General features: G+C 35.8%; 1 protein-coding gene across 1 annotated transcript; it reads right to left on the reverse strand.

Moving 5' to 3' along the window:
* Positions 1-1,465: 1,465 nt before the first annotated feature.
* On the reverse strand, positions 1,466-5,869 carry LOC139431791 (uncharacterized). Its single transcript, XM_071199966.1, has one exon. It carries the CDS (start codon positions 5,867-5,869, stop codon positions 1,466-1,468), a length of 4,404 nt encoding a protein of 1,467 aa, XP_071056067.1.
* Positions 5,870-16,125: the final 10,256 nt, after the last annotated feature.

A 16,125-nucleotide genomic window follows, 5' to 3' on the forward strand; every position in this document is an offset into this window, starting at 1 on the left:
GTTATACAAGGTATGAATATGTTACAAATTATTAATGAACCTACGCGTGTGTCTGAAACAGCTGTAAGTTTGTTGGATGTGGTTGTTGTATCCGATGAGGTGAATGTGAGGAAAGGTGGTGTGCTTCATTTGGAAATATCTGACCACGACTTGGTCTTTTGTAAGTGTGCTATTCAAAAACACAATCATAAGCCGATGTGGTTCACTTTTCGAGACTTCTCTTCTTTTAATTACAACGATTTTATTACTGCGCTGGAAAGCACTCCTTTCGACAATATCTACCATATAGAGTCTGTGGATGATAAGATTGAATTTTGTAATACATATATTCTTCTTTTATTCGATGTGTTTGCACCCGTGAAAACTGTAAAGGCTAGTAAACCGAAAATGCCATGGTTGACTGACACTGTTAAACTGCTACAACGACTTAGAGGTAAGGCTAAATTTAGATATAAACGTACTGTTGGGGGGTTGAACAATGAGATTCACGAATCCCCCATAATTTCTTACGTTGGGGTTTTTTAATAATTATTTTCTGTTACTCTCAATAAAACACGTGTCGTTTCTATTGGAATCGTTGGAAGAATAATGTCTCTCTTTATTTCGATCTCTCTCTTACAAAATAAGTCATTCGGAAGTAGCGCCATCTCGCGTTCACGGCACAAGCTTACAACTAATAATCAAACATACTCCCCGCGTTGAAAGTTGGTACTTTCAAAATAAAAGAGAACAAATAATACAAATAAAAACACAGCTTAACCTATATTGAGTCTCTCTCTTCCGTGCAAAACGGTAACACACAAACTCTCTTAACTGTCGTAGTAGTTTCTCCAGCTGCAGTCTTCAACTTCACAGTACGAACCACACCGTCTTGTCGGGGTAATAATTCTATGACTCTACCAAGTTTCCACTGTTGCGGTGCTGCGCGTTCGTCTTTGATGACCACCATATCATCAATTTTGACGTTGGTGTACTGTTGTTGCCACTTGGTACGTTGTTGCAATGTTTGAATATATTCAGTGCTCCATCTCTGCCAAAAGTGCTGGTACATTTGCTGCAACCTTCGGTATTGCTTGAGCTTGTTGCTTGGAACCTCTGTAACATTTTCCTGGGGCAACGCATTTAAAGGCTTTCCGATGAGAAAATGTCCCGGGGTCAAGGCTAATAGGTCATTAGGGTGATTGGAAATAGGCATAAGAGGACGTGAATTCAAAACGGATTCAATTTGCACAAAAACAGTATATAGCTCTTCAAAGGTAAGTACAATATCACCAATAACACGTTTAAAATGTTTTTTAGCCGAGCGAACGGCCGCCTCCCATAAACCACCATAATGAGGGGATCGCACAGGAATGAAATGCCAGCGTATATGATTTTTTGCACAAAATACTTCAATTTTCTGTGTTTCTGAAGTCAATTTCTTAAGATGATTATTTGCGCCAACGAAGTTGGTTCCGTTGTCTGTTTAAATGTTTTGACACAATCCGCGTCGTGAAATGAACCTTTTTAAAGCATTCAAAAAGGCATCAGTACTCAATTCACCAACCACCTCCAGGTGTACCGCCTTTGTAGTAAAGCAAACAAAAATACATAAATAGGCCTTGATAATGGCTCGATTTCTTAATTTCCCGTCCTTTATGTTAAACGGTCCAGCGAAATCTATTCCAACGTTATCAAAAGGCTTGCTTTCAAGAGCTCTAACACGCGGTAAGTTAGCCATTTTATACATTACATCCTTAGGTTTAGCTCTAAAACAAGTAATACATGTTCGTAAAACTCCCTTTATAGTATTTAAACCATTTACTGGCCAAAATCTTTGTCTTATAGTTGCCAGAAGACCCTGAGGTCCAACATGTAAGTTACGCAAGTGTTCATCTCGCATAATCAGGTAAGTTAGTTTATGTCCTTTTGGTAATATAATAGGGTGTCTGGCATCAAAGGGATAGTCGCTATTGGCCAATCTATCACCAACTCGCAACAGGTCATCAATGAGAAATGGATCCAAACCCAACAAACCACTGTCACTAGGTAAGCTTTGTCCAGCCTTTAACCGTTTAATCTCGCTAGAAAAGCTTTCCAACTGAGCAATTCTTATCAGTTTCCAGAGAGCATTTTTAAGCTCGTCCCCAGAAATTTCACTACAAGGATTCTTAGTTTTGTTCTTAGTTCTGTCGATAAACTTTAAACAATAAGCTGTAACTCTTTGTAACCTATGTAACGATGAATATTTTGAAAATAAATCAAGTTTTTGAACGTTTATAAATACCATTTTATTTTTCCTAGCTTCTGGCACCTCACTTATGCCTTTTATCTCCTTGCTCGGCCAATTCTCTTCTGTTTGTGATAACCACTGAGGGCCAGTCCACCATATATCTGCATTTACAAGTGCTGAAGCATCCATTCCCCTGGATGCCAGATCTGCTGGATTGTCCATAGATGGAATGTGCCTCCATTGATTTTGTTCGGTTAATTCTTGAATTTGTGCAACTCGATTTGATACAAATACTTGCCATCTGCTTGGCTCCGAGTTGATCCAGTTTAATGTTATCATTGAATCGCACCAAAGAATGATAGACGTAGGAACATTATTTAATGCTCTAAGTGTATTCGTCAATAAGTTCGCTAATAAAAGTGCTCCGCAAAGCTCTAATCTCGGTACTGTTAGCCCCTTTAAAGGTGCCACTCTTGTTTTGGAAGTTAACAATGATGTTCTTACTTTATTTCCCTTTCTTGTCCTTATGTAAATACAAGCCCCATATGCAGTCTGAGAAGCATCGCAAAAACCGTGTATTTGAAAATCATCAAAGTTATTTAAAAATGCATGACGGTGAATTTTGATCGTATTCAATGCTGAAAAACCATTACATAGCTTTATCCAAGTGCTATGCAGCTCTTCAGGAATCGATTCATCCCAATGGGTCTGTAATTGCCACAGTTTCTGTAGGACTAACTTCGCTCTAACAGTAGTAGGTGCTATTAATCCCAATGGATCAAAAATCTGTGATATGGTAGATAGTATAGTTCGTTTCGTTACACCGCTTGTTGGAGGAATGAATTTAACTCTGTAATGTAAAGTATCCGTAGCTGAATTCCAAACCAATCCAAGAGTTTTAGTTTCGATGTCCTTTGTTAAACAATGATCCGTTCCTTCCTTATTTTGGTCGAATTCATCTATATTCGATTGCCATTTTCTCAACTCAAAACCATAATGTTGTAATGCCTCTGTTAGTTGTCGTTTTATTTCAAAAGCTTGACTGATAGTATTCGTGCCAGTCAGCAAATCATCTACATAAAAATCCCTCAAAATAATACTGCTAATCCGAGGTAAATCCTGTTTGATGTCGTACGCAATTTGTTGTAAACTTCTAATTGCCAAAAATGCAGCTGACGCCGTTCCATAAGTAACCGTGTTAAGTCTGTAATGATGCAGAGGTTGTCTAATATCTGATCTCCATAAAATTCTTTGTAAATCCGTGCACTCATTACTAACGAAAACCTGGCGATACATTTTGGCAATATCAGCGGTTATGACATAATTATGCTCTCTAAAACGATATAAAATCAATACCAGTTCTTGTTGTATTGTCGGCCCAACCATTAGAATGTCATTTAATGACAGACCTGAAGTAGTTTTTGCAGATCCATCAAAAACCACTCTCAACTTTGTAGTAGTACTAGAGTCTTTCAACACAGCATGGTGTGGTAGGTAATAAGTATTTTCTTGCCAAACATTGTTCATGTTTTCTTGGATTCTGCTCATATGTCCCAGACTTTCATATTCTGCCATGAAGTTCCTGTATGATTCATAAGTAGCTACGTCATTGACTAACCTTTTTTCTAGTTTTAAGAATCGTTCGGTTGCCATCTGAAGTGACTCACCCAATTTTGTGCTTTTCATACGCATTGGAAGCTGTACCACAAAATGTCCCGTGTTGTTTTTTACTGTTGTCTTTGCAAATAGTTCCTCGCATTTGGCCTCTTCTTTGGAATAAGGCTTTGGGATTGAAAAGTCTTCTATTCTCCAAAAGTTCTCCAATTGTTTTCCGATTTTGTCAATAGTAAGACTGCAATGGATTTTTGGGTTGTGTACGTTTAAATTGCATATCGCTACCGGTCCTGATACAATCCATCCCAACACGCTCTTCTGTAATGTAGGTAATCCACTGCCAAGTTTGATCTGTCCAATGGAAACTAACTGTGCGAAAATTCCTGCTCCCAATAGAAGATCGATCTGACTAGGTTCGCAGAAATTAGGATCAGCCAATTTTACCTGTGCTGGTATTTGCATCTCCTTCTGTTTTACTCTAAAATTTGGAAATTCGTCAGAAATCTGCTCAATAGTCAAAAATGATAAATTTGCGTGGAAATTGTTATAAATCGATTTAATCTGTGTACTCACGCCTTCGGTAATACGTGTAGCTGTTTGGTTAATTCCTGTTACTGGCAAATCTACCTTGTATGTGTGCAGTTTCAACCTTTGGGTTAAATCATTTGTAATAAAGTTGGATTGAGAACCAGAATCCAATAAAGCTCGTGCTCTTTGCCATTTACCTTCTCCATTCTTTACTTCAACTATCGCTGTTGACAAAAAAACATTCTGCTCGTTGGTGGCCTTCAAAGCTTGTACGGTTGGTTGTTCATCGTTTTCTTTGGTGTTCTCTGGTGTTATATTTGTCGCTGTTGGAATTGGTTTTGCTACATGCAACAATGTATTATGCCTTTCCGCACATTTTTTGCACGTGGACAACGACTTACATTTACTCGCAAAATGGCCACCCTTCAAACAATTGATACAAAGTTTCAATCGTTTTGCCTCGTTATACTTTGTTTTTACATCTAAATCTTTAAATTTACCGCAATTGTAGATCATGTGATTTCCCTTGCATAGGTAGCATTCCGCTTTGTCGACGGTCAAATGTGCCGATACCTTTCCAATTTTTGGTTTGCCTCTTTCGATCGTTTCGAAAACATTGCATCGGTTTGTTAAAAAATCAATCATACTTTGTGCATCTGGCATTTGTTTTCTTTTGTACGTTTCAACAACGTGTTCTTCCCATTTAAATCGCGTTGTTTCATCTAATTTTCTGGCTAAGATATGAATTAAAAGCGTACCCCATTGCTCGACGGGTTCACCTAATGCCTTTAATGCGCGCGTGTGTCTGTTGTAATCGTCAAGTAAACGACGTAAATGCATATGAGATTCCTTTGTAATCGCTGGTAATTCGAACAACGCCGATACGTGAGTTTTTATTATTTTTTCTTTGTTCTCGAATCTTTCTTTTAACAAATCACGTGCAATCTTGTAGTTATCTCGCGTTATCTCTAATGAAGCGATTGTTTTCGCCGCATCACCCTTTAAACAGCTGATCAAATAATAAAACTTGTTTATATCATCCATATGCGGATCATTATGTACCAAAGCACAAAAAGTTTCATCGAAATGTACCCAATCCACGTAATCACCATAAAACTTAGGAAGATCTAACGTCGGTAATTTTACATTTTTTTGTTGACTTGAATCGCTTTGTCTCGGAAGCGCGTAAACATCTATTGTATCACTTGCCGCTGCCGACGTAGTCGGTGTCCGTATTATGTGTTTTTCCACGAATTCAGTCGCCTTAGATAGGATCGCAAAATACTTATTTTCAAAATTATCGCGTTCATTGCCTGTTAGCTCGTTTTCGTCGATTAATTCTAATTCTGATTGTATCTCGTTAAACTCGGCTAAAGCGTCCTTGACGTGTTCTAACCGAATTCTTGCCTCGTTTGCATTTTCCGGTAACGCTTTTTCAATATACGTTTCAAATCTAGTAATTCTTGCTTTTATTTGACCTCTATTTACTGTTAAAACTTTCTTTCGTTCTGCCATTGTTGAATGAAAATGTAGGAAGGTAAGAAAAGGAACGGGACTTACGTACGTCACTGCGTTGCTCTTCCTGGCTCTTCCCATGGACGCCCAAAACCACCCAAAACCGCTTTTGTTTCTGTAACTATCCGGCTCGAAGGACCATATGTTGGGGGGTTGAACAATGAGATTCACGAATCCCCCATAATTTCTTACGTTGGGGTTTTTTAATAATTATTTTCTGTTACTCTCAATAAAACACGTGTCGTTTCTATTGGAATCGTTGGAAGAATAATGTCTCTCTTTATTTCGATCTCTCTCTTACAAAATAAGTCATTCGGAAGTAGCGCCATCTCGCGTTCACGGCACAAGCTTACAACTAATAATCAAACACGTACTAAATTGAACGCTCATTGGCAATACTATAAGCAGTTGAGGAACTACACTACTCTCGCGATTCATAATGAAAAAAAGGCTTATTTTGAATATTCAACGAACACACTCTGATAGTAAAACCTCGTGGAAAACGTTTAAAAAAGTGCATGTGGTTCCTAATAAAAACACTGATATTCCGTCTCATTTAAGAGATGCCAATTTAATAAATCAATTTTTCATCAATGGTGTCCCGGTCAGTAGTGATAATTTAGCTGACACTATTAAATTTTACTCGTCTACTTTACTAAATGGGACTAACTCTCCATTTGAGTTGTAAGTTGTTGAGCAGGAGACGGTCAGGGATTTGATTTTTGCCATTAAGAGTGGGGCTTATGGTTATGATCGGGTATCTGTTTCTATATTGAAACTGGTGGTTCCTCAACTGCTACCTCATATTACTCATATTATAAATAGTTGCATTACTAGTGCTTATTTTCCTAAGTTCTGGAGGTCTGCGATTATACTGCCTTTACCTAAGATGACCTCACCTACTGAGTTTAAAGATCAGCGCCCTATTAGTATATTACCAACGTTGAGTAAAGTTTTAGAAAAAATTATTAATAAGCAGCTTAGAGAATTTTTAATTGAATATAACATTCTGTCTGATGGACTGTCGGGCTTTATGCCTGGTCGCAGCTGTGCCACTACCTTATTAAATGTTACTGATGATATAATAAGGGCTAGGGATGATAATAAATTCACTATATTAGTGCTTTTGGACTTTAGTAAGGCTTTTGACACTGTCAACCATTCAATTTTGTTACTATACTACGCAATATAGGTTGTAGTAATGATTTTTTAGGTTTCATGCAATCTTATCTTCAGAATCGGCGACAGTTAGTGCGAGTGGGAGGCGAGGTCACTGAGGTTTCAGACTTTATGAATATAACTAGAGGTGTACCGCAGGGCTCCATTTTAGAACCTTTATTATTTTGCATATACACTGCTTTTATGCCTAAATGTGTTAAAAATTGTCAGATACAAATGTATGCGGATGACACTCAAGTATATTTGCATTTTGCCCGAGAAGAATTTATTACTGCTATGGCAAAGGTTAATGAGGACTTAAGTAGTTTGAATACATTTTCAGTTGCTCATTCTTTAAAGTTAAATCCTTCAAAAAGTGTTATGTTACTATTTGGTAATGAGAAGAAGGTTGAACACCTATGTCAAAATATTGATATTAATATTAATGATCTTTCAATTCCTTTTGTTAATGAAGCTAAAAATCTTGGACCATTGATGGACAATTCCTTCAGATATCGCTCTTAAAATAATTGGTCTTACCTTCTGCAAATTGAAGGTTTTATATACTTTTAGAGCTGTTCTCAGTATTGCTATGAAGAAAATGCTTTGTCAGTGTTTGATTTTGTCACTGTTTAACTACTGTATACTACTGTACCGGTATATGGCTTTTACCGCGAATAGGATCCAACGAGTGCAAAACGCTTGCATTAGATTTATTTACGGCATTCGTAAATATGATAGAGTCTCCTATCGTTTAGTAGACCTAAATTGGTTAAATATGCGTGGTCGTTATTTGCTTTCATCTCTCTGTTTCTTTCACCGATTGCTGAGTACCGGTAATCCGCCATATTTGCTGAGGAAGATTAGATTTCGTGGTGACATTCATTCCGTCAATATCCGGAACCGAAATTTAATTGCTCCACCGGCTCACTCTGTAGAATACGGTTTATTTTGGGTTATTTTTGTAAGACTGGTTTTTGTGTGTGAACACATGTTTGTCTTGTTACATTTCATTTTTACGTTTAGTCGGAATAAAGTATTAGTTGAGAAAGAATGTATTTTATTACAAATTTTACATTGGCGACGAGGAAAATTGTTTTAAAAAGTTAGAGTGATCAAAGTGATTAAAAGAAGTACCGTATTGATAAAAATGGCTACGGACGGGAAAGAAAAGCAAGGAACGACGACACATGGTCGATTACGTGAGTTCGATCCACACGTGGATGAATGGGCGATATTTAAGGCAAGATTAGACAATTATTTCACTGCAAATGATATTCAAGCTGAAGAGAAGAAGAAGGCGATATTATTAAATTGTTGCAGTGAAGATGTGATGATAATAAACCAATTGTTGCGAATGTAGAAATAAATGGCAAAATGATGATTTTTCAAATAGATACTGGTTCATGTATCTCAGCAATTAATGAGAAATTATATTTAGAGAATTTTCCTAACTATAGGTTATATAAAACAAATAAAATTTTATATGTTTATAATGGTCAAAAAGTTAAACCAATAGGATATGTTAAATTAAGAGTTAAATACGCAAAAAAAGATGTAAACTTTAATTTTTTTGTGATTAGAAATGGTAAATGTATATTTTTCGAAAGTGAAATTTGTTATTTGGGTTACAAAATTGATAAAGATGGGTTACATACGACAAAAGAGAAAATAAAAGCAATTCAAGATGCCCCAATTCCTAAGTCGGTAACCGAATTAAAATCATTTTTAGGGCTAGTAAATTATTACGCAAAATTTGTTCCAAATTTGTCAACGATTTTGTACCCTTTGTATCAGTTATTACAAAAGAACGCCAAATGGATTTGGTCTGATCAGTGTTCTCAAGCTTTTAATCAAGTTAAAGATATTTTAATTTCTGCGTCCGTTTTGGTACATTTCAATCCGGATCTGCCGCTTCAATTAACATGTGACGCTAGTAATTATGATGTAGGTGCGGTGTTAGCACATATTTTTCCGAATGGGGAAGAAAAACCTATAGCTTTTGCATCAAAAAAGTTAAATAGAGCTGAAATGAGCTATTCGCAAATAGAAAAGGAAGCGTTGGGTATCATATTTGGCGTCAGTAAATTCAATCAGTTTTTATATGGTAATAAATTTACATTAGTTACTGACCATAAACCTTTAGTAACCATTTTTAATCCAAGCAAGGGAATTCCGACCTTTTCCGCTAATCGGCTTAGACGTTGGGCTGTTATTCTTAGTAATTATGATTATAATATAAAATATGTAAAATCAGAGAAGAATATTGCAGATTCGTTATCAAGAATACCAATTAAGGATGATACAAAATTAATTGATAAATGTTCAGTTGACTATATAAATTTTTTTGAAGATAGTGACATGTCAATAGATTATGAGCATATTAAAAAAGAAACTGGTTTAGATAGAATTTTGAAAGAGTTAAAAAAATATATTAAATATGGTTGGAATAATAAAGAAATAAATAAAGAGTTGTAAAAAAAGTTGGGTTTCCAATGTAATCCACATCCGATTGTAATCCGCATTTGATTTTAGAGCATACAAAATTTGTAAAAAAGGTGCGGATTAGATTCGAGAAAATACGGTATTAAGATATTTTAACTTTCGTAATGAATTAACAATAAACTGTGGAGTGATTTTGTGGAATAACAAAATTGTGGTTCCATATAAGCTTCGGCGAAAATTATTAGATGAATTACATTCTACTCATATGGGAGCTGCTAAAATGAAAGAAATGGCGCGTAATTATTTTTGGTGGCCTGGATTAAACAGTGATATAGAGAAAAAAGCACACAATTGTGAAAATTGTAGAACAGTTAAAGATAATCCACCGAAGCATCAACTTCATTTATGGGAATGGCCACGGGAACCTTGGTCTAGATTACATATTGACTATTTTGGTCCTATATATAATAGATATTTTTTGGTAATAGTTGATGCTCACTCAAAATGGATTGAGCTTTTCCCACTAGAAATACTACAAGTTCATTCACAAATGAAGTATTAAGTAGTTTATTTGCTAGATTTGGAATTCCACATGTAATTGTTTCGGACAACGGTCCACAATTTACATCTAATGAATTCAAATTATTTTTAAATAAAATGCATATTAAGCATATTACGACAGCACCCTATTCACCTGCATCAAATGGCGCTGCTGAAAATGCAGTAAGGACAGTAAAAAACGGTTTACGACGAGCACTTAATGACAAAAATACAAAAAATATATTTTTTCTTCAAACGTCATTAAATGACAACTTTGTTGTCGTGTTTACTCGCGGTAGAAGTAAGTCATTGTTGCATAACGACGGTTGGTAAGATCAACATAGCAAAAAAGTACTTCAGCGTTATGGCGCTAAAGTAAATTTCACTTTAGCGCCATAGCGCTGAAGCACATGTCACTTTAGCGCCGTATTGGAAAAGATATTTTTTTGCTTCACGGACTAGGTAAATTTATTAAAATTTATATTGCAATTATTTGCAACGTTTGAAGAAAAAATACTATGTTTTATTCGGAAGAGAAGCAGATTCGTTTGTGGCTGGTCCGTCATTGCCGGACTCACTTCGTTCGTCCGGCAAACTGTCGGACACGCCACAATTTTAACGGCTCATCTGTCATTAGCGACTCACTGCGTTCGTCGCTAAGCGACAGACCACGCCATAAAAAGCACTGCTTCTCTTCCATATAAAACAATATACTATTTTCTTCAAACGTCATTAAATGACAACTTTGTTGTCGTGTTTACTCGCGGTAGAAGTAAGTCATTGTTGCATAACGACGGTTGGTAAGATCAACATAGCAAAAAAGTACTTCAGCGTTATGGCGCTAAAGTAAATTTCACTTTAGCGCCATAGCGCTGAAGCACATGTCACTTTAGCGCCGTATTGGAAAAGATATTTTTTTGCTTCACGGACGCTAAGTAAAGATTTTAAAAATTAATAAAAAATGAAACTAACCTTTTAATTGTTTGCTTTCTTATTTTCATCTCAAATTAATATCACATAAAAAAACTAAATAAATTAAAGAACAAAACAAATAATTTTCCGAATAGTCTTTTATATTTTTTTTATTACACCATGTAAGAAATTTATTGTACGCACCATTATATATTTTAGTAGATTTCGAAGGTAATAAACTATTTTCTATTACCTTCTTCGCGATATCGTTAATTTCGGACGACATTTTGTACAAAATAAATTTAACTAACAGTTAAAAGTTAAAATTCGCGCAAAACTGTTTACTTTTTTTTATTGGTTGTCAAATTTACGTCGTCGTTGCTAACGTTATTTTGTCATGACGTCCTTCGATTTCTCATTAATACATAATAAGTTAATTGTCATTTTATTAAATTTATTAAAATTTATGTTGCAATTATTTGCAACGTTTGAAGAAAAAATACTATGTTTTATTCGGAAGAGAAGCAGATTCGTTTGTGGCTGGTCCGTCATTGCCGGACTCACTTCGTTCGTCCGGCAAACTGTCGGACACGCCACAATTTTAACGGCTCATCTGTCATTAGCGACTCACTGCGTTCGTCGCTAAGCGACAGACCACGCCATAAAAAGCACTGCTTCTCTTCCATATAAAACAATATACTATTACCTGCCGCTAATTGCTGTCAATTTGAAAAAAATGCCGTTGAACAGCTGGATTTGAACCCGGTACCTTCTGTATGAAAGCGCACTTCCCTCTTCACTATACTACCGACCTTTGATACATAGTGTAACTTTACCGAGGTATATTAACAAAACAAATCGTTTGACACATGTCATAATATTGGTAAGTTAGAATATCTTCATATCGTTAAATTTTGCGGTTGGCGATAAAATGTTGTATGCAACACGTCAGCAAAGTGTCTTTATCGAACTCGCCTGTTTACTCGCCTCGCTCGCTTCGCTCGCTCGACTCGCAAACTCAGACTCGTTCGATAAAGCATCACTTTGCCGACTTGGTACATAAATAACTATTTTGCGTTACAGAACTTTTTATTTGATTATCGCAATACGCCACATGCAACAACTAAAGAGAAACCTTCTGTTCTTATGTTCAAAAGACATATTAATTTCAGATTTAATATAATGAATCCTAAAATCTATAAAAGGAGTAGGAAAAATTATTCAATAAATAATAATGTAATTAAAGGCCAAAGGCCTTAAAATATAATAACGGATCTAGGAAATGTAATTTTAGCATAGGACAATATGTATTTGTTAAGGATTATGGAATTCCAATGAAAACTAAGTGTGTTAAGGGTAAAATAATTAAAAGAATTGGAAAATGTGTTTATTTATGTAATGTGCCTGAGGTTGGTAAAGTATGGAAACGCCACGTAAATCAAATACAAGAATGTAGAAGTGTTGAGAGTTCACTGGCGCCTTTGCCTATCACAGACACAAAAGAAAACACTGAAATAATTGAAATTTTTGATTCTCCTGAACAAGTTGCAAGTGTTAATAATAGACCAAAAAGACATATAAAAGCACCTGAACGACTTGCATATGAATAGATTTTTTTTTTGACGGAGAGAGTATTTGTATATGTATATACTAGATTAGTTTAATTTTTTTTTAGGGGGAGAGATGTAGAATACGGTTTATTTTGGGTTATTTTTGTAAGACTGGTTTTTGTGTGTGAACACATGTTTGTCTTGTTACATTTCATTTTTACGTTTAGTCGGAATAAAGTATTAGTTGAGAAAGAATGTATTTTATTACAAATTTTACACACTCTACCACTTTTTTTGAAAGATCTTTTACTTATAATATTTATTCGCTTTATGGTTCTGTTTCGGAAAGTTTACGGGGTTTGAGTACAGCGGCGTTCAAGGTTTATAGAACATAAGGTTACCTCATTCCCTATGCCTCTGTAGTATCGATTATTACCCCGCAAATTGACGTCACTGGTTCGATACAGTCAGAATAAAAGCTAGCCTATACGTGCCTATACTGTGGTACAGTCTATATAAAATATTTAAACCTCGCATCGTGTTGTGTTGTTCATAGAACCAGCTACGTCACTGACCCACCTTGCCTCTCAGAGGAGGAGAATCGGCATTGGGTAACCTTATGTTCTATAGACCTTGAGCGGCGTTCAGGCGCGCCATGTTTCGGAATTTGTTGCACATGCGTACATTATTGAATGAACTGTTTTATATTTTGCTTTTATTTTGTTTTTGATTTTGATTTTTTTTCCTTTATATTTTTAGGCTTGTAATTAATATATTTAGCATACTTGTGGTCAACGGATATTTGTAAACCAGAGAGTGGTTTGAACTATCCCTTGTGGTTCACCTACATGATTATGTTAATATTTAGAATTTATTATTACTTTTTTTTATTATTATTATTTTATTATTGATTGTTTTCTTTCTTCTTATTATTGATGGGCGAATAAAAGTATTATTATTATTATTAAATTAAACTTAGTAGCACTGGAACACTTATTGATGTTTCCGTAAAATTTTTTAGTATAGCTCATATAAAACTTTCAATAATCATTATGTTTAGTTCACTGCGAATAAACCATGGCCCATATACTGTCGTCCATAGAATTTTGTTTTGCAGAGATTGTATTTTTCGGATATTTGTTGCGGAAGCATTACTCCATACCGGGCAAGCATAGGTGACGAAAGATCTTATTAAAGCTTTATATAGTATCATAGTGCACTTAGTTTTCAGATGACTTTTTCTGTTTATTAGAGCAAATAGTTGTTTCAATTGAGCCTATCCCAAATTTAATCTGTTGTTTAGTTGAATACCCCAATTTAATCGTTGATCAAGATGCAGGCCTAAATATGAGACAGCTTTGTCTTTAGGATTTCAATAAAGTTCTGTGTTATTGATTATAATGCGTGTTGGATTTCGGTAACGTCGTTACATAAAGATCTTAGATTCACATTTGTCTTCATTCAGGTGTAAGGACGATTGAGTAAGCCATTTCTGCACGTCGTTAATAGCATCTTGTAGCTGTTCTATAGCTTCCTCCAAATCACTACCTTGGGTCATAATCAACATATCGTCAACAAACAGAGCTTTTTCATTGCATCTGTGGCATGGTATCATCCAAAAATTTATTAACAAAGGATGGTGACAATATACCTCCTTCAGGAACTCCTGCACTAATACATCTTATATCTGAATAGGTCCCATTTATTCTCACACAAAAAGTTGCTGCTTGAAGATATAACATAAGCATAATCATCTAGATCTCAATGCAATAGTTGACTTTAGCTACATCTTAAAAGGCGATATTGTTGTATTGCTTATTTTCAAAACCTTTCCTAATAAATTCTGTAACACGCACCAATTGGTGAATCGCTGAATGACCCGTTCGAAAACCAAACTGTTTGTTTCGGATAACATTTCTTTCCAGCAGCTGATCTTGAAGTCTTCGCCTTATAACTTTTTCAAACAATTTTGAGAGAGTCGGTAAGAGGCTTATAGGACGGTAATTAGATATAAGACTGCTCTGCTAAAAGCCAGGAAGAGCTTTTGAGACATTAGTATCATAGCTTTTTGCCAAGTCACCGGAAAGTAACTAATTTTTAAGCATGAATTGAAGATATCAGTTAAGTAGTAATATTCAATAGGAGGCGTTTTAGAATTATATTTCTATTGAGCCTTTCTATTGGCTAGTTTCTGTTAAGTTGTTATTAAGTTCTGAATCTGATTCAGACTGGACTGCTAAAGGGGAAGAGGTGTTATTATTCTCGTTGACGAAATTAAAACTGAGTCCCCTAATAACTTTTACCTATCGAAAAGAAAAACTCATGGGCAATTTAAAATGGCTTCCGAATTTCCCGATGATGTCTTCACCAATTACTTCCGTTTGAACCGAAATCAGTTTGTCGAAGTACATGGAATGATTCAACGATTTACCTTTGTTGATTCAACAAAGCATAGTTTTCCGCGCAGCACGTGCCACGTGTTGGATTAGTTTCAAAAACAGATGTCATTCCTTGAACCGTTTATGACAGTGATGATGATTTCCATCCTTCGTCAAAACCATCAAAGAGTGAAAATTTGGAAAGTCGGGGCGAGGGATCTGCTCGTAGTCAAAACGCAGAGTTCACTCAACTGGATTGTAATGGAAAATTTTCAATCGATGGTGAAAGAACTGCCGTTGAGCAACCCCTAGGTTCTATTGGAGACAATGGTGATTGACAAAGGAAACGTGCAACTGTATCATAACCTCCGACTCCAAATTTGAAAAAAGAAATAACACAGACCCCGCGGAAAAAGAAAAAGTACGGTACTATCGACATCTGTGATATTATGAGTCGATCGATTCAACAGCGAGAAGAAAGGTGACGACAATGAGACCTCTTCCTATGGAGATAGGAAAAAACTATTGGACCCCCTAGATAACTTTTTCATTTCCATGTACTAAGTAACAAAACGAATGTTTCCCTTTTATCACCATAAGGTCAGATCGCAAATTTTCCAGGCAGTGTCTGGAGCAGAAGCAGAAATTATACACTCTTCCAGCCGGTGTTAACGCTGTGAAAGAAAATCCTCATGGTATTGTGGCTTGTTTATTGGTGGCAAAGAAGACTTCTTTTTAATAGCAAGCCCTGGTGGGTTAATCGATGAATAAAATACATTGGTTGAGATAAAATGCCCGTATAACGCACTCCAGCTAATGAAAAATCACAACTTTTATTATCAAAAATCCAAGAAGAATTGAACCTAGCATAAGTACTAAATATTATTTTGTCGTATGGAGTCCAATTGGAGGACCTCACATCGAGGTTATTCAACGTGACGAAGAGTTTTGGATGATGAAGATTAAATTATAACTTCTCGATTTCTTCTGTACCTGTTTTCCTCACTTTCCTTTGCGAATCCCTCCTCTACCGGTCGTCACACCCTTCCAACAATTGCATGAAATGTCCTTTAGACTACTCATAGATATGATGCTAGATCTCCTCCCACTTCTTTCTTTTTGTGTTTATGTACTTCAATATCTCATTTTTATACCAACTCTTTCTTTGTTCTACATACCATTATATGTATATTTCCTCCTTGCTTCCCTGTATTGAGCGTCCAACGATTTACCTTTTCTCCACCATCTCATATTTCTTCCTGTCTCCTTTCTT

This window comes from Onthophagus taurus, chromosome 11 (assembly GCF_036711975.1).
Source record: "Onthophagus taurus isolate NC chromosome 11, IU_Otau_3.0, whole genome shotgun sequence".
Classification (NCBI taxonomy): Eukaryota; Metazoa; Arthropoda; class Insecta; order Coleoptera; family Scarabaeidae; genus Onthophagus; species Onthophagus taurus.

What these genes read in the sequence shown, in the direction of transcription:
- LOC139431791 (XM_071199966.1), bottom strand. Translation starts at nt 5,869, where the DNA reads ATGGCAGAACGAAAGAAAGTTTTAACAGTAAATAGAGGTCAAATAAAA.